We start from the raw sequence: 19,080 nt of genomic DNA, 5'->3' as shown, positions 1-19,080 counted from the left end.
ACAATTTTTTCTTACTTGTAACAGATTATTTTTTTGCTTATAATCTTTGTTGTTGATGGAAAGGACAAGCGTTTGCTGCAAGACTTTCCTTGCCTCTTCTGCAGGTGTCTTTTGCTTGATTAAAATAATATGAATTGCTCGGGCATTCTCTCTCAACAGCTGCATGCATTAATTCTTCGCTAAATTTTTTGAAACAAGAAGATTTAGATCACCTTTAAAGTAAGGCGTTATTTTATAAATACATTGTGTTCGTACACTACTATCCAAGGATTTTCTGAGATGCCCCCCCCCCCAGTTTTCTCAGGCTAGAATCGCCCCTGAATCTGACCTGGTACTTGACTTCCAGTATCTATTCGATTTGATTTGGTTTGAACAAAACAATTTCTCGATTCCTCAATGAATTGAATTTCGCTCAATGCCAAAAATACCCCCGTTCCTGGTCATTAAACCCATTTGTGTTCGCATACTTCCGCAATGTTTATTTGGGCCTGTGCTGGTCAGTCGATAAACAAACACACATTGCAGGAAAAGGCAGAAAAAGTCACGAAAGTCTGAAGATGTGTTCGCACGTAAACCCTTATATATTCTCGCGTGACTGCAAGGCTCACCTTGAATGGCTGAGAAAAGTTTTTGACGTGGAAGTAGGAGAGATGCACTATTTCAAGGAGGACCCAAAGAAAATTATGCACACGTGCGTCAAGTTACAAAATGGTGGCACTGTTATGATGGCAGATTACATGCCTGGAACGTCAGAAAAATGCACTTCAGACAGGGGTTCTGCAATCAGCTTGCAGTTTGAGAGAGGGCAAGGCGAGAAGTATTGGAAAAAGGCGATTGAAAATGGAGGAACGGTTGAATTTAAATACGAAGTGCAGTTTTGGGGAAGTTACTTCGGGTCGTTTGTTGACCCCTTTGGATTCACCTGGATGATTGTTGAAATGGTCCCGGACGCCAAAGAGACAAATCAAGAATCGAAATAGGGAACGTAACTGTACTGCAAAGGAACTTGACGGAGAAATTCTAGTCTGCAAAACTTATCGGCATGCTATAGCTTGCCTAGTTCTGTTAATTGTACTGATGAATCAAGTTTGAGTCTTTAATTGACTGTTTGAAATTCTTTTGTAATTGCTGTTGTTATGTTGAAGTAATGCTAATTATCGCTTTGCATGAAGCTTTTAGTGAGGTTTGGGATTGGGTTGGTCGCAATTCAATGATATGCTGCTTCTTTCGTTGAATTCTGTTTTAAAGCTGGGAAACACAATACATGACAAGGGGGGGGGGGCAGGATATGCTGAGACTTTATACATGACAAGGGGGATATGGATTAACTTTATGATGAAGTTTATGCAAATTGTATTCGATTTTGAAGTCCCTACGCAAATCAATTATAAGACTACTTAATTTTGTACTATTTTATCGTTCCGTTCAGTTTTAAAATAAAAATAAAACTTCAAGAAGTGTCTTTCTGTTCGAAACTTACTTCTCAACATACGTTTTCAAAGAATTATCAAGTCCAATGTGGCGCTGTCAACCCCAAAATTGTCTTAAAGTGCGACATTGTGGCCCGGAATTTCTGTATCACCCTCAGGGGCGTTGAGGCTAGGCGGGACACCGGGAAATTTCCCGGTGGGCCCTTTTAAAATGAGTTTGTAAAATCCCGGAAAATCTTCAGTGAGAAACCTCTCACTTACATGTAGACTAAAGTTCACAGTTCAGAATTAGAGGAGGTCAATATACAAAAAGACCCCTGCGAAGAGATGCGTGGAATTTGAACAGGGCCGCCGAGAGGGGGATAAGAAGGGACAAACAGCCTCAGAGCCTCGGGGTTTATGGGGCCTCTTAAAGCAACGAATTTTGATTTAAGAGCTGAATGTTAAACGAAACGCAAAAAAGTATGCCTGAAAAATTTCAAAACGTGGTAAACAGCTGGAGAAACATTCTGAAATGTTGTTAAAGCTATAAAAATTTGAAAAGCATGGCCACAAAAATTGTTCTGTTTGCTTCGCTCTCAGTTTATTTTTGTATCAATTGTGCACTACGGCATTAGATTGGTTTCACATTTTTGCAGTCTTAAAGAGACTATGGTTAGAGAAAAGGGGATGCACCACAACCAATATAGCAGACGAACCTTTAAAGATGATAAAAACTGGAATTTTTTGTGATTTTTCGTTGGTGCATGGATTAGCGCTAGGGTACGTAATACCTGGAGGTAAGTGCCATTTTTTGCTACCTGTGGTTTGTGGTTGGAAATGAAGAGCACCCCCCCTCCCCCTTCCCGATGATCATTTTCTCCCGGCCCTTTTCTAGGAGCCACAACGCCCCTGATCACCCCTATATTCGAAAGCCCTTAAGTATTACCGTTTTTAATGAGTATACTTTCTTTATATAAGAACCAGATAATTTTTGCCGAGCCTCGATGTTCTTAACAATGTTCTTAAAATTGTTCTTATTTTAAGAGTGATTTTTTGCATATATTTGAGAAGTTACTTAAGTATATAGTTTCTAAGATGTTTTACTGGGTAAAATTTAAAAATAAAGCAATGGCTGCTAGTGTTTATGGACAAATTCATCAAAGATTTTTTTTCTCAAGAGAATGTCGGTACAGTAGTCCAGTGCTTGCGAATTTCAAAATGCGAAATGTTTTTTTTTTAATTTCTCATCTGAAGCAGAGCATGCATGTTCTAGCCTTGTTCTTATTTTTGGGCAAATCGAGTCTCAGTGTTCTTATAAAAATGGGTTCTTATAACAAAAAGAGTGTAAACGAAGAAAGGCACGCCAATAGCGAAGTGAGCACCGATCTGCAATTCTAACGACGAGACGGCACATCCTGTTCAGAAAAGAAAAGCAAACGAGAAGCTTAAGGTTACGGTAAACGTTTTTGACACGATATTTGGTTTTCTCTCTCTAAAAGCCAAACTGTTTCGTGAATATCATCGCAGCGATATTAAATTCTCGCTAGTTCTTGAGGATGCGATAGATCAGAAACCACGAATAAGAAGCACTCAACATTTTCTGTGTATCATTTTCTTCAACTTCTTTCCAACTTTCCAACTTTCTTAAACTACCAAACTCAAATCAAATATTCCCACGAAAAACCGTTACAGGATTATTACTAATTGACCAATCAAAATGCAAGATCATACATAAATGGGTGTAGCTTGTTTACTCCTTACAAATGTGACAATGGATGTGCGTCAAAACTTAAAAGGTGAAAATATTAATTAATTTAGTGCGAATAACATCTCTTAGCAAATAAACCAAAACATGACGTCAAAATAATGTGCGCCCGCGAAGTTCCCTTAGACAGAAGCGCCATCTGATTAAACTATGAATCATTCGATGCACAAGAATGTGGCGATTCCAACCATATCAAAATCATTGGCAAATATTGCAAAATGATACTTTCCAGGCAAATTTATTGCTTAAATGAGTGTACCACCTTCAAAAGCTATTTTTTACCCTTGCGTTTGAGATAACAAAATCTGACTTATATCATCAGAAAGCGCAAATCCTTAGCTACCAAAGTGTGTGTTTCAGATTTTTTAATTTTCTCTTTTTTTGAAACTATACCCTGTCAAAAATTGGTAATCAATTTTTCTATCCTCCCGTAGTTCTATTTGGCTGTTAAAGAAGGACCAGAACAAATACAAAAAAAATTGGTAATCAATTTTTCTATCCTCCCGTAGTTCTATTTGGCTGTTAAAGAAGGACCAGAACAAATACAAAAAAAATTGGTAATCAATTTTTCTATCCTCCCGTAGTTCTATTTGGCTGTTAAAGAAGGACCAGAACAAATACAAAAAAAATTGGTAATCAATTTTTCTATCCTCCCGTAGTTCTATTTGGCTGTTAAAGAAGGACCAGAACAAATACAAAAAAAATTGGTAATCAATTTTTCTATCCTCCCGTAGTTCTATTTGGCTGTTAAAGAAGGACCAGAACAAATACAAAAAAAATTGGTAATCAATTTTTCTATCCTCCCGTAGTTCTATTTGGCTATTAAAGAAGGACCAGAACAAATACAAAGATTTTGAGACACTTTGCTTAACCGACATCAGTCCTGGCCTTGGGTTCAAAATAACTTTTTTGTACCTGTATGTAGAGGAATTGTGAGTCTAGAGAAAACAGGGGTTTTCTGATGGCACCACAGTGTAATCCGGGACAAGTATCAGTAAGAAGCTCAAAGAACAGCATGCTTTTTTAAATAAACACAGCCATACATGGGATACAACAAGGATGTGCAATGCGATTGTAACTAGTTATGGTAAATGAGACATTTGACAACAACCGCAAAGCAACGATAATCGGCAGGTCAAGAGATTTTCAGACCTCGACTAAAAGTTTTGATAAATAAATTATGGAAACCTTCGTTAGCATGGGATTTCTGCCAGTTTCGAAATATCTGTTTGTTTCAAACAAAGTATCATTGTGTGCCTTGAAAGTTCGGCTATTAGGATGTAAAGAAATAAAAAAAACGGATGTTTTCATCAGTGGAGTCGCCAGCTCGAAAAAGCTGGGGTGGACAAGAACAAATTTTTCCGTCCATGCCCTTCAGCTTCAGACTTTTGGAAAATCCTTTTTTTAGTATTTTCATCTATTTTGAAATTTGGGACAAGCAACTTTCGCAAGCAGCATTTTACGTAACGGTGGCTTTTTTGCTAGTGTGAAAATCGAAATCGATTTGATTAGCCCAACCCCCCCCTCCCCCACAAAGGTTTTTCAACGGATTTCTAAAAATTAGACAATGGACTTCTGGGAAAACTGGGGTAGACATGTCCAACCCAGTCCACCCCATGACGACGCCGCCGGTTTTCATCCAGTCAGCGTCAGACAATTATTTGGTCACGCTTGTAAGGAGAACGTAGTTAGCTCTCAACGAAGCAGCCATATCCCAGGATAAAAGCATTTGAATCATAGATTCCTCAATTCATCGATTTGTTAGGACAAGCAACAGAGACGAACCATAAAAAATGCACAAGCTAAAAGATCTTGTGTAACTTAACTAAATATATAGGTCAACCGATGACAACATTATAATGACGACGGATCGGTGACTTTCCCCATAAATACAATGCTGTTAGTGGGTCCATGTCTGATAAAGAATATAAATGGTCTGTTCATTATGAATTCTGACAAATTCAAGTCACCACTAGATACGGCGGAGCCACCAGCAGCCTCGGTTCCACGCTCATCGATTTTCAACACGGTCTCGTGTCTGACATCAGAAACGAACATCCCTTTGAATCCAAGTATGTTACTTAAATCAGCGAGGTCCCTGTCGAAAACATCAGTGATGCCCATCGTCTTCAAAACACCATTTAGCGTAAGCGCAGCGGCTATACTAAATTTCGGCATGGAGAGCAAAACGTCCCGTTCCTGTTTACTTTTGAGACCTTCTAGGACATTAGTAATCAGGCTAGCACTAATTGACTTCTCAACATCAACAAAACTACTGGCTGAATGTGGTAATAAAATAATCATTGCGAAGTTCTCGTCTTTATATGGAAGCTCGACTGCCCCGAAGGCGCCCTGATGGCCGTCGAAAAAGCGAAACATACCAAAAGTGAACATGGTTGGCACTGCCTTGTGGACAGGTTTGTTGTTGACTAAAGCTTCGAATGGCTCTTGGCGTGTATACTTCGGTAAAAACATTTGTTTCCAGCCATTCTTGAAAAAAATCACGTTAGTAAGAATAAGCCTAGTATTCCAACTGATTTTCTCTTTCTGAATAAGATTCTGTATTCTGCCCTTGGACCTGTTATATGCCCATCGATTGATGGTTGTAACTGCTTTTTCTGCATCCCCATAAAAATTTACTTCCTCGAGTTCAGAGTGAAATAAGCCTTTGATCTGTCTGACGAACTTACGGCATTGTGTGAAACAAAACCACTTTTGCAGCCATGCTTTATTTGAGATTTCAAGGTTGTGACTCTCTTCGTGCAAATTGTCCGATAGTTCTTTCAAAACTGTGTCAATGTCAGTTATATTCGAGAACCCCAAGACATCCTCCATTTGCTTCTTGCATTTACTCTTGGCACCGGTTCTTAGCATTGCCAGAGCGGTATAGATGCTCAAAGGGGAGAAAACCAGATTACTTCCATTTCCATCCGCTAACAACGAGTAAAGTTTGATGGAGAACTCTTCATTTGATGCTTTTAGCTTCGAATTTGAAGAAATGCTAGGGACTTTTCTTTTATCTGACCATGGATCTGACGCGGTAAAAGAGCAGACTTGTTTGACGATGAACAAGAAGAATGCTACTTGCCATAATGTTGCTTTCTGTTGCTGTTTCATCGTTTTTTTCTGTGTTTTTCTGTGTTAGTTGTTTTCGTTAAGCCCTTCTACCTCGCTGTGTCTTCGCCTGCGTGCACGGTGAGTTGATCCAACACTCTGTTAATCAAACACCTTGTATGGAGTTTCACAAAAAAGCATCTGTTTGCGGATTGCTAAACGAATGATTTCATCCGTGAATATATTGTTGGTCGACTGTCAACAAGCCATAAAGGCAGGCGGAGACGCCCTTCCCGTCTGAGGCAAAGCAACGTCAATCAGACGGCCAATAGCCTGAGATATTCAATAATTGCTAATGCAGTTCATTGGGTCATATTGACGATGTACCAATTAATTCCATATTTGGTTTGAACTGACCACCTTGCGGTTCAGACAGACGGATTCTAACAAAGGTGGAGGGGCAGGGTGAGGTTCAGCATTTGTGTCTACGTTGATGGCAAAACAAAGTAAAAGAATCAGGGATTTTCTCCTAGCTCTGCAAAGCACATCAATCGAATTATGATACTGCAACATTTACATTTTCTATGTTTTCCTTGAGTGGAAACCAGTTTTCGTATGCTTATGATTAATCATATGCCATAACTTTTTAACGATTTTGCTGAATTTTTCATCATTCTTTAAATTCATCTAATGTGTAGGATTTCTTTTTTCTTGCTGTTAAAATTTCAAACCACTTCCATTAGGTTATAAAGTGTAAGCACATGTTTCTCTAGTTAACCGGGCATGTGGCTCGATAACTCTTCTTGAGTTTAACTGATGTGTCCGCTAGCTTTACAATTTCAAATGCAATTTCCTAGTTAACTCCTCTATTGTATCTTGTATCATTTATGTCGTAAGTAACTGCTGTTATGCTGAAAATCATTTGAGTTTTGAGGAGCCAAGTTACGGTTTGGCGATAAATATAGTATAGATTGGTTCAATAATATAACAAAGATTTGTAATTTGAAAATGTAATTCCTCATTTCAAAACTAAGATTGTTGAAACCATATGTTATATCCCACTACTTCATCCCATTTTCACTTATGTTGTAAAGTTAATATCAAATTGACAGTTATGATTCTATGCAAGGAGCAGCTTGGTCTAACATTAAATGAATAGGTTTAGATTATAGGGTAGCAAGATAGAACAGCTTGATGAGAGAACTTCAGAAGAAAACCTCATTTTTCTTTGAAGAATTCAAGTATGTCAGGGCAATATTTTAGGTTCTTTACTTGTCAATATATTAGATTCTTTACTTGGCAATATATTAGATCCTTTACTTGGCAATGTAATAGATCTTTTACTTGGCAATATATCAAGTTCTTTACTTGGTAATATATTGGGTTCTTTACTTACACTGTAGTGTTGTTTCCTCAGGTTACTGGATTATTTGCTCGTGATATCGAATTTTTTTTGTCGATTGGCGTTTATCCAGCTCACGGTTCATAAATAACTTGCAGCGTTTTTTAGTATTGCTTAAAAGCTCAATGCGGCAATTCAAGGCAGGGTTACAAACATAAATATATTCAAATTTTTTGAATGAATTGCTGGAGAATTTTTGGATAAAAAGGGTTGTGAATTTAAGGAGTTCGATAATTACACAATTAATTATACAATTATTTGATACATTTTCTCAACTCTTTGTTTTGCACTCAAATTTAGATGCACAATAAGGCACGAAGTTCATGAAATCTATAAATATCTTTGTGAGTTTCCGTTCTTAGTATCTGCTGCTGCCATACAGTTGCTAGTGAACTAAACTGGACTAGAAAATAATGAAAGGGAGATATAAAACATCCACCCATACCTCATCAATTGATTTATCAAATTCCCGGAAGATGAGCCGCAGGGTTGGATCCAACAAGGCGTTTGTGTTAAAGAGACATGTTTTTGTGTGGATGTGCGCAGGGACGCCTCTACAAGATTAGGGCGAGAGGGGCAGTGTTGCTGCTGAAGGCAAATCGTAAAATTTGTACTAACATGATCGAGTATTCCTGGTTGGGTTAGGGGGGGGGGGCAAAGGTTGGAGGGGGGGCGAAGGTTGGGATAACTTGATAACTATTAACATGAATATGTGTCACTCATACAGCTTGGTTTTTTTTACCATCAATGATTCTAAACATCCAACGAAATTATCCAAGCATAAAGAATGGGTATTAAATGGCATTGTCACTTTTAACAGTATTTGGATTTATAAAAATCATGGTTGTTATAAGGGGCTAGTTGTAAAATGTTGTTTGCCCGCTAAGTTTTAATACCGATTTATCCTAGTTAGGTTCGTGGAGTACTTATGAGGGAACAAGTCTTTGGTTTATCTACTATTATCTTTGCAGCTCTTCCTCTTGTGGCCTACTTTGTCACAGACAAAATTTTCAGCCTTTGCGTTGTTGTGCTAGTGTTGTCATCATTCTTATATTTTCTAAAGAAATTAACATCACAAGAGTGGTCAAAGTGGTCATCAATTATCGATAAGATTCTATAATATTTTTTTACATTTCAGGGAACTTATTGCCCCCTCTGCTCCTCTCTGAAGAGAGCAGGAGGGGCAGCTACCCCTCCAGCCCCCCTGTTGTAGGCGCCCCAGGATGTGCCAGAAGTTTCTGGACATGTGATCATTTTTTAGATACTGTTGGCTCTTTTTTGTGACTTGACAACAAAGGCAAAACTTTCTAATGAATTCAAAGCTGATAAATGATGTTGCCAGAGGTTGAGCTTCTTAGGCCGTCGAAATTATGTTACCTTTAAGAATGTTGATGATATAGGTATTTCTCCTTAAAATAATTCCTGCTTTTAACGATTCTATTTAAGAAGGGCGTCTCTACCGTAATTCATTGTAGAGGTTGTGTTAAAGCTCATAGCAAGTATAGAAAGCGACGGGTTGTGACTAATAGTCGCGAAGAGTAATGGAAAACATCAATAATGTCCACACTCTACAAATTACCGGATTTGTCTGTGGTCTTTACCAGGAACTATCCTAATGTTGGTATTATCCAAATGTGGAAATAAGAAATAGATCAATGGAAATTCTGTCATCTGTGACGTACTTTAGCTGCAAAGCTACGTTCATGTGACATAAGACTTTGACTGAGTCTCAAATTGACGATTGCTTGTAAAAAAAGGATCAAAAGCTTTTTAATGGCAATGCTTCCATGATAGACTTGAACCATGTGACAGAATTAGAATATCTGTTTTTACTCCATGCCCTTGTCGCAATTTCAAACAGAAAACAAATATTTTTTATGACAAAACTGCTATATTCTAAAATTTATCCAACTAATATTTCTCATAAAAAAAGACTCCATTTTCCACAGTTTCTTTAGAAATGTTATAAAAGCAGTTAATTTTGACAATTTCGACAGTTTCTCTATTTTATTATCATATTAGCATTATCATAAATTCTTACAGAAAGTTAACATTTCTAATCCGTCGTTTTAAACGTTCAAATTAACTGCAATGTATGTAAAAATTTCCTTGAAGATCCAAACACCAAAATGTAATAGAGCATAATAATCTGTTTGTTTGATTTTGCGAAATATTGTTATCTCTCTCCACCAGAGCTTGGTAAATATTTTGTAAACAGAACACTACTTTTAATAGAAATATTCCATTACCTTTCTTTTTCTGTAGATATGTCATCCGTCATGCTACTCTCTTTCATGGGCATTCCCAGCGTTTTTGTCTTGCCTCACTTTTTTCGTTTTTTTTCCCTAATACTGCAGGTTGTACTTTTCATTCTGTTATAGTCGTGTCTTTGAAAGTAAACAGCTCCAAAGCGTGCAAGCTTACGCAGACTGCAAAACTTTACACTGATTATTAAAACTCTTTGCTAGGAAGAAAATATGGGAAACGAATTCTAACTTTTCTTGATTTTTGGCTTTAATTTTGATCGATGATGACAAAAAGACTGATGAAAAAAATCAATTTATGAAAAAAACAGTAAAATGTTCGGCTTTTTGAAAGCATAACAAAATGAAAGAGAACTTGAAAACATGCCAACCGCTATGAGTGAGAACACGCCGACGTCATCAACCGCTATGTTGAAATTAAAATGGGAAGATTGTGTGAAGACAAAGGTATAAGGATCATATATACATCCAGCTACTTTTTGGCTTTGGTTATGGAAGCAAAAAAGAAAAAAAAACTAGAAAGTAACTCTCTGCGAGTAGGGAGGGTAGCGGCGATTTACCGGAAAAGTTGCGATGCATTTATGTATCTCAGATTTGCCTTGATTATTTCGCTATTAACAGCAACTGGTAGCCTTTCATGGCCATACCACAATACATTAAGTAGCATTTCATTGGAATGTTTGGCGGGTCATGTTTATGCAATAATGCATTGACACTGTTCAAGAGATCATGTCCATCGGCATCATATAAGTGGCAGGACGGACAGCAAGAAATGATCCGTATCCTCAATGCCATTAGTAATAGGGCACATTGGATCAAGTGTATCTTTGAAGTTATATCTAAACTTACGGAGATTTAGTTTGCTTAGACCCATACGTGACCGAGTAAGAGCAGCAAGGCCTTTCGTATCGTGGATCCTGAATACTGGCTTAGGATTGGCGCGAAAAAATGACAAAAGCCTCCTCTTGAAGAAAATAGTATTGTAGGAAATAGTCTAACTTCTGAGGCGAGTCTGTTCCACAGACTTCCCTAATAGTTTTGTCAGATCTCTATATCTATCAGAACAGGTAAAGGATATAGTTTCTACCCGAGGCGGCACCATGGTTGCCGCCGAAGGAGGAGGAAATTTTCGATTTTTGATGCTTCCAGCTCCCTGGAAAATGCACTTTTTAAGCAAATTTCACTAAAGCAGTCCTCCTAACCCTATTGAAAATAATTTTTTTTGCAAACAAATTGAACAGCAGTTAAAAACAACTGGTACAATTTCACTATGGTCTTGAAAAATACCATGTTGTCAGTTACTTCTAGGTAACAAGCAACACTGGTTGTCAATTTAAATCACTCTTTCCATCTTAGCATGCCTTTTGAATGTTCAAAAAGATCTGGAGCTCATAGTGAATTGCAGTTCGAGAAACTTTAGGGGAAATGGAAATAAGGCGCAATTTTACCTAAAGAGGGCCTGGATTTTTAGATTTAATGCCAACAAGAGTATCATATTTAACCAACGGAGCAACTACCTTTGCTTGATCCTTTATTGATTTTCTGACAGGAAAGTCTCTGAAATACCTAAAGCGTTTCTTCCACCGATCGGATTTCACCTGAAATTTCCAATTGAGATACTATTGAGGAAATGTGACTGTTGCTCTCGCATTCCCCTTTGAAATTTGCACATCCAACGCCGCGCATAGCACGGAAACAAGATAAAGCATGTACATATGGCGAAAAAGTTATCGTTGTCGGTGGCAGCTAGAGTTTTTTTTCCAAAGCGGCAAAAATATCTCAGAAGACGAGAATAAACATAACTATAACTGACAGCAAGTTGCATCCTAACAAAAGCATTAGGGACGTCGTCCTTTCAAAAACCCAGCAAATTCGTTCTGAAGGCATGTAAGGTTGCTCATACAGAGCTGGATTTAACAAGACGATAGGGAATTTGACAACGTAGTTTCAACAGCCATCTTGACAATTCCCTAAAATATCATGCCAAAATTAAAGCCTCGACTAATTGAAACAGCCATACAAAAGACCTCATTTGAATCCGTGACAAATTCGTCTCGGATAGGTGTTTACACTGTCCCAAAACGGAACCGTGACGGTACAAAATTTGTTCGCTTTCAAAGCAGGAACAAAACTGTTCCAGATAGCAGAGCAAAATCGTCTCGGTTCCACAGCTAGTATAAACGGAAGGGTGAACCGTGACAGTTTTGTCACGGTTTCAAACTTGCATGGGGTATTGTAAACGGGATCTGGAAATATGGGGGATGTGATATATGGCATCACTATAATCAAGATGTGGTCCAACGTAAAAATTTAATAATTCAATATAAGTTTGTCGGGGCAAGTGCTTAGAGAGGAATTTTATTATCGAGAGAAGTGCAAATATTAGCTAAGCTGTGGAGAAATGAACAACTATGCTCTCGTTGATAAAAGAAAAACATGCACCCACTCGCCAACGCAGGGTCTCGGGTAGATGCACATGGAAAACCTCTGAGCTAAAAGCCATTCTAAGGTTCAGGGACAAACTTATAAAAAATTGGTCTGCTTTCTTAATGCAAGCAAATGGACTGTAAGAAACTGGGCAAATAGCTAAAACATCAAATTAATTGCTAAAATTAATTTGCCATAAAACTGCCAATTGTCAGGAAAACATGAAAGAAACTTGGAACACCATTAACCAACTAACTAATGAATGTTCCCAAACGACCAACATCTCTCCCCTTGTGTTTGATGAGAAATGCCTGACGAAAAGCAGTGAAATGGCAGATTTTATGAACGACTATTTCTGCAACATAGATGACTAACTTAATTCGAAAATACCAGACATTGAAAACCCTTTTCTCAATGGGGATTAATCAATAAACGAAAACCATGCGAGTTCAAAACTGCTCATAGTTCTGGCATTGATGGTATATAATGCACATTTCTCAAAATTGGGATGCCTGTATTTGCTACAGCATTGTGCAGTATGTTCAATGCGCTCATTTCACAAAGTTGAATTTCAAGGAATCAAGAAGATTGCCAGGGCAGGGTCCCATCTTCTAAATTGCCCCACCGAAGATAGATTCAGCTATAGAAATATTTCTATGCCTATTTGAAAACACAGTCTTCGATCAGGCATTTAACTATTTCGCTGTTAATGAAATTTCTCTACTCAGACCAGTCGTGTTTTAGACTATTTTCTCCGTAATGACATGCCTACTGAAGTGCACCAATGGCTGGACTAGAATCTAAATTTCAACTGGTCTAAAAATAATAATCAGTCTACTTACTGTAGGCGGGTATAATATAGCCATCTATGTACAATTTATGTACAAGCTAATTTAGGCCTACTCTACAAAAATTTAGAATACAAAGCAATTAAGAATGAATAATTAATAATTACATATATAAAACAATTAGTTAACTAACGAAAGAAATGAAATTGAAGATTAAAAAACTTTTTAAAATTTTACAATGCTTTTATAGTTGTTTTTATATGTTTTAACATTTTCTCACCAAGACGACTATTTTATTTATTTTCTAGTCAAGGAATCCAACCTGAGCTACGTAGCATCTATGTACATAATTTGCAACAACATTCTCCTTTCCATTTTTTAAACTGGGCAAGATTAGATGACTCTTTTATTTCTGTGGACACCTTATGCCATAACTTTCCCTCTAGATATGAAATGGTTTCTATTTCAAAGGTGGTAGGTAGTTCTGACTTTTGGAAGATGCATTTGGCTTCCGTTCCTGATGCTGTATTGGGGGCGTTTAGCAATAAGTATGTCTTCCATAAATGTTGGATTGAGGTTAAATTCTTTGTGTGAATTTTCACAGCGTTGTCCTGTGAAAATTCATGTCTGAGTAGAGAGTCCTCCTCTTGCCTAGGCGTTTGACGTTGATATTAAATAAAAGCTGATTAGAAAGAGTTGCCATCTAAGACAAAAAGACATAAATATTATTTGCTTTTTGCTGTTTTTTTAGAGTTTGAAAATTTGACACGTCAGGTACATACATACGTTGTATTTGACATGAGGGGTACCATTTGCATGACAACGGCGTCTTAGGCCAAACATTGCTCTTCTAATGACTCCTCTCATAGGGCCTTTTTGCTGAATTTAAAAAGACAGGGAACGATCAGCTGAAACCATGCTTTTCCAGCGCCTTTCCCGAGCATTTTGAGGTGTGTTTGTTTTAAGAGTATCAGGGAAAGATTGAGGCATCATGAGAATTTTTGGCACGGTCGCTGATGCACTTTGTCTAGAAATTGATAAATCCGAGGAGCAGTTGTTGAAAAATTATCTGAAAAGAAGGGAATTTATCTGAAAGGAGGCAGACTTTAACGGGATTGAAGCCAGTGGATTGAAGCCCTAAATTTTCCATTTAACTAAATTCATCTCTGGGAAGACCTGTGGAGTCTGTACTCAGGTTAATTTGTTTACAACTGCTCTAAAAGACCGTTCTGGTTCATTAATCTCGCTTTCGTTACCGTTGGCAACTAACAGAAGTTACTGAACCGTGAGTGTAAGAATCCGAAGATGCATAAACATTTGATGGTTTTCGTACCGAATCCCCCTCGTTCTTTTCCATTGAAAGAAGAATAAAAGCCGCAAATAATTCAAATAAATTAACATATATTGAATTACGTAAGAGAAACGGGCATCGGGAACTTTGTTGATAAGTTCAGGGTGTCGTGTTTTTGTGGTGTCATGGCCAGAAAAAAAACCCAAGTAAAGGTCAGGTGTTGTGGAAAGCGACAGAACGCGCAAGTTGGACGAGTTCATAATAAAAAAGGAGGAAAACATGATTCGGGCAGCTTTCTTCATTTTGAACCTCATTTTAGTTGCACATGGTATGAATTATTTTTGCAGTTAATTCTTTTCGTTACACTTATCATTGAGCATAGCATAACTTAATCGTTTCATTTGGGAACTTGTTTATATTCCACTAGGAAAGCAAATCAATTGAGAAAACAGAAAAGAGTTATCCAGGATACCCTGCAGTTATGTCAGCGCTGAACTTGCATTTTCGGGCCGAGAATAGGAAGAAATTTAGGCCTACGGTATCCTTCATCAACATACACCAACGCAAGTTCATGAAGGAGACGGGGGGAAGGGGGTTGGTGCAGTACCGAATAAGCATAATATAATCTAAAATCTAGTGATGAAAGATTTTTTGCTTGAAATTAAATGGATCAGATAAGGCTGGCACATATGATTAAGTTCATTTTTGGAAGAAAGAAGTTGTTCTTGGAACGTATTTGTCAACTGTCACATGTCAACTTTCAGTCAAATGTTGGGACTGTGTGGCCAGATCACACTGACACAGCGTTTGTTGGGCGTTGTTCAGCGAAATTTGAGACCGTTTGACCGGGGCTTTAGAGACTTTAATGGCATTTGAAGATTTTGTCTAGGGCCTGAGTTACATGACGCGGGATTGTCTTCATTCCGGATTTGTTTTTACTTCGGATAGGAGTTCCACTTCGCATTTCATCCCTTGTAAAAGTGCATTCCGAAGTGATTTACATTTCGGTGTCCCTCGTATCCAAGCAGCCTCTTTCACCTCTATCTTGTTGAAAAAGTGGGCACTTTCTCCAGAGAGTAGTTGAACAGGTAAGAAGAAACCCAATCTTTGAAGAAGGCAATCAATTTCAAGCGGAAGCCTCGTCTTTAATGTTTCTCTCTTCATTTTAACTAAGTAAGAGAATATGGCCGTTTTCTACCTTACCCCATTATATTTTGGCGCCAATAATCTGACCTAAAAGGAGCTCCTTCGCCAAAACATCATAAAACTGCTTCTTTTCTGCGCAGAGCTTTGCCACCCGGCGTCGTGTAACATGGCGATCTGAAGTCGTGTAAACACTTCTTAAAGCGGGGTGCTATCGCTTCGGATTGGGAGGGCCATCCGAAGTGAAAACCAATCCGGCGTCGTATAGCTCTGGCCTATACTAATACTTGAGTAGCATTGCCATATCAAAATGTTACGTTATTTCCAAAACCATTTTTCATTCTATAACATTTATACAGTTAAAAGGTTCATATAAAATTATGTTTTGCAACCTGATCTGTTTGTCTATAGCAGGGCTTTGAAGGTTTTCATGGAGGTTGCCAATTTTGTTGCTCTTACAAGACTTTTCCGCAGTTTCACACCTCGATAAGAAAAAGCTTTTTGGCCACTGCTCGTTTTAGGAGCTGTATCATAACTCATAAGGCCAGTTTCAGATAAGCGCAGAAATTTTCTCAAGTAGTCTGGGGCGAGCGAATTTAAAGACTGATAAGTTGGTGTGGCTGTCTCTCTTCTGAAAAGATTACTGATAGTTGACCAGCCAAAAATCTGAATTATCGGAGGAGCAGAAGCATAGTAAGGATTGTTAGTTACAATTCTAGCAACTCTATTTTGGATTTTTGCAAGACGTCAATCTTTGATTAACAGCAGCCCCAGGCGGAACAACAGTAGCTCAAATGGGGCCCAGCAATTTCTCTGTACATTTTGCTGCGTAAGTCAAGTGGAAGATAGTACTTAGAATACTAAATTAGTCCAAGTGCTCGATTTGCCTTGGTAGTACCGATATGTTTGCCCCAGTTGTGTTGACTGTCTATCTTAACCCCTGAGTATTTAGCATTGGTAATCATTTCAATGTCCTGATTAACAAAAGAGAAAGACGGTTTAACATCAGGCTTACGGATGTTTGGACCAGAACCTATAACAAGGAACTGTGTTTTCACAACGTTCAGAGAAAGTTTATTTGCATGCAGCCAATCCTGCAGCTTCAACAGATCAAAGGTCATTTCATAGGTCATCAATGTTTTTAGAAAAAAAGGTATGGCCGTGTCATCAGCATACATGCTGACATGAGATTTCTGCAGGGAAAAAGGCAAATCATTGATGGAAATCAGGAACGAAAGTGAACAAAGGCAAGAGTATTTAGAAACTCCACAGTGTATATTCCCTTCACATCAGTAAAGTGCCATATACACTACAGAATTGTTTACGGTCATCTAAGTATGATCTGAACCAGTCACATTCCAGGCCAGTCACTCCATACATGTTCAGTTTTGTCAGTAGGACTTCGTGATCAACTGTGTCGAAAGAATTCTTCAAATCAATAAAAACTAGAACAGTGTATTTCTCTCTATTTATATTTGAGTACCAATCATTGGCACTAGCTATAAGGGCTGTGGTGATCAAATGTAAAAATAAGAAACCAGACTGATGCTCATATAGAATTTATTTGCGCCGAGGAAAAATAATTTCTCGAATAGCCTAGATGTGAAAAAGTATTGATATTGTCCTGAACCAGTCACAATCCGTCATCTCGTGTGCCACTCTTGAAAATGGGTGCAATACGGGCTATTAAACCAGAAATGAGTCGAAGAAAACGGGCGCTGGCGTAATTGTGACCCAATTGAGAGTAACAAGTCTCATGAGATTTCACTACCAGGTGTCCCTCGAAAAAGGAATCCGGCTCGAAACATCAGTCCTTAGAAAAAGATTCAAGAACTTGTGAGCTCAAGAAGGGGCGCAATGGAGGGGAGAGGGGCGTGGTTTTTTTATCTGGCAAATAAAATTTAGCGACAGATTGTGTACCCTCGGTACCAGAGCCACATAAATTAGAGCGCGGAAATAGAAAATAGGAGTGGAGAAGTGGAGAAGCGGAGAAGCGTCTAACAGATGAGATTTTCTTTCTTTTCAGCTAAGTAGCGATCAGAGAAGCAACGAAGAGAAAAGTAGCGCTCAGCGAAATAGCGATCAAGGAGGGCTCTCGGAAGGATCTTGATCGAGTAGGAAGCTTCAAGCACCTTGGATCACAGGTGTGCTGAAGGGGGTTGATAGAAACAGTTAAGTGTGATCACAGATGTGCTGAAGGGGGTTGATAGAAACAGTAAAGTGTGATAAATTGGCGACCGATCTTTCACCGCCGAACTCAAAGATACATGGAGCTCCTTCAAAGGATGGGGTTATAAGACCCCTAAATCCCCTTCTTTGGCAACCCCAGATTACATTACTTGTTGAAAAATAGTTATATGAAAGAAAGGTAATAATTTCGTTAACCACATTATTAATATTTGGTTTTGCATTATCAAAACAGGAAGCAAGGAAGAGCCACCGATTGGGGTGACAGTGGAGCAACTGTTTGAATTAATGCGGAGAGAGGATGTGACGTTAATTGATGTGCGAGAGCCATGGGAACTTTCGGTCATGGGAAAAATCGCTGGATCAACTAACATCCAAGGTAAGCTAGTCTTTCGGCGGGAAAATACTTGCGCGATGAAATAAACCTGAATTAAGAATGTTAGGGCTGGAGAAGTCCTCAAGTTTTTATAAGCAATTTGCATTACATATAGCAAAATCTTTGAAATTTCTACCTTGACTTTGCGATACATTATATTTGACTTTCACCATGATAATTATAATTATTTTTCCCATGCAAAGACAGACATCGCCAACAACGTTTTAAATATCTTTATGTGCTTGTTAACAGCGGAGGTTATTCTCTTGCGGGATATTAATCTAGTATACAGACAACCTCAAGAGTGAGGTGTATTGGTGGAGCAGTGCTATTAACAGTGTTTCTTATTTTCAGGTTGGAAACTCAAATATGCATTGTCATTATCCTCGGGAGAGTTCAAAAAGAGATATGGAATCTCACTGCCAGCTAAAAATGACTGCAACCTCATCTTCCATTGCGCGACGGGGGGAAGAAGCCTGAAGGCAGTGACACTTGCAAGGCAAATGGGATGGTACTGGTAAGTGCGTCCTGCTATTCGATTACAAAAAATGACATTTTCTAGTAATTCATTCATTGACGTTGTGCAACTGAGGAAGATAAAGTCATTGATCGATCGATCCATTATAATTATGATTATTTATGATTATGATTAATGATGTTGATTGACGATAGTGAGTGATGATGATGATTAATGATTGTGATTGATGATGTCGATTGATGATGTTGATTGATAGTGTTTATGAAATCTCAAGTAAGAACCTTATTGCGTTGATTTCTTTACAGTTCTCGCCATCTTCTTGGGGGATTTAAAGCGTGGAAAGAGTATTTTGAATAGGAAAAGAAGACAGCAGTGACTGAAAAAGGAAGGCGTCACTTAGTGTCGGCATTAGCTGCCAGGTGGTTGATTAATGAATCTGAATGGAAATACAAGTTAAGAAATATGCTAGTAATCATGATAATCTAGAAGGCAT

The 19,080-nt window shown here is 38.2% G+C and overlaps 2 protein-coding genes across 3 annotated transcripts; one reads left to right on the top strand and one right to left on the bottom strand.

The window, feature by feature from the left end:
- Window positions 1-4,720: 4,720 nt before the first annotated feature.
- On the bottom strand, window positions 4,721-6,525 carry LOC135684478 (serpin B3). The gene has a single exon (XM_065200057.2). It carries the CDS (start codon window positions 6,292-6,294, stop codon window positions 5,032-5,034), a length of 1,263 nt encoding a protein of 420 aa, XP_065056129.2. The 5' UTR covers window positions 6,295-6,525; the 3' UTR covers window positions 4,721-5,031.
- An 8,009-nt stretch (window positions 6,526-14,534) lies between these two features.
- On the top strand, window positions 14,535-19,079 carry LOC135684480 (thiosulfate sulfurtransferase/rhodanese-like domain-containing protein 3). Of its 2 annotated transcripts, none has more exons than XM_065200059.2 (4): window positions 14,535-14,731; window positions 17,966-18,112; window positions 18,464-18,626; window positions 18,893-19,079. In XM_065200059.2, exons 1-4 carry the CDS (start codon window positions 14,683-14,685, stop codon window positions 18,942-18,944), a joined length of 411 nt encoding a protein of 136 aa, XP_065056131.2. In that variant the 5' UTR covers window positions 14,535-14,682; the 3' UTR covers window positions 18,945-19,079. The 2 variants fall into 2 exon arrangements, with proteins under 2 accessions (XP_065056131.2, XP_065056133.2); XM_065200061.2 differs by having other exon boundaries at window positions 14,538-14,731; window positions 17,969-18,112.
- The last annotated feature ends 1 nt before the right edge of the window (window position 19,080 follows it).

The sequence above is a fragment of the Rhopilema esculentum genome, chromosome 21 (genome assembly GCF_057945365.1).
Source record: "Rhopilema esculentum isolate cy_ngs chromosome 21, ASM5794536v1, whole genome shotgun sequence".
NCBI classification, from domain to species: domain Eukaryota; kingdom Metazoa; phylum Cnidaria; class Scyphozoa; order Rhizostomeae; family Rhizostomatidae; genus Rhopilema; species Rhopilema esculentum.
Note: the sequence above shows the minus strand (reverse complement) of the source record. Positions and strands in the feature narration are given on the sequence as shown.

Bases quoted from the DNA above. Each gene is read 5' to 3' on its own strand.
- LOC135684478 (XM_065200057.2), bottom strand. From the start codon at position 6,294: ATGAAACAGCAACAGAAAGCAACATTATGGCAAGTAGCATTCTTCTTG.
- LOC135684480 (XM_065200059.2), top strand. From the start codon at position 14,683: ATGATTCGGGCAGCTTTCTTCATTTTGAACCTCATTTTAGTTGCACAT. The intron at 18,113-18,463 runs GTAAGCTAGTCT...TCTTATTTTCAG, and splicing joins TGGATCAACTAACATCCAAG to GTTGGAAACTCAAATATGCA. The intron at 18,627-18,892 runs GTAAGTGCGTCC...ATTTCTTTACAG, and splicing joins AGGCAAATGGGATGGTACTG to TTCTCGCCATCTTCTTGGGG.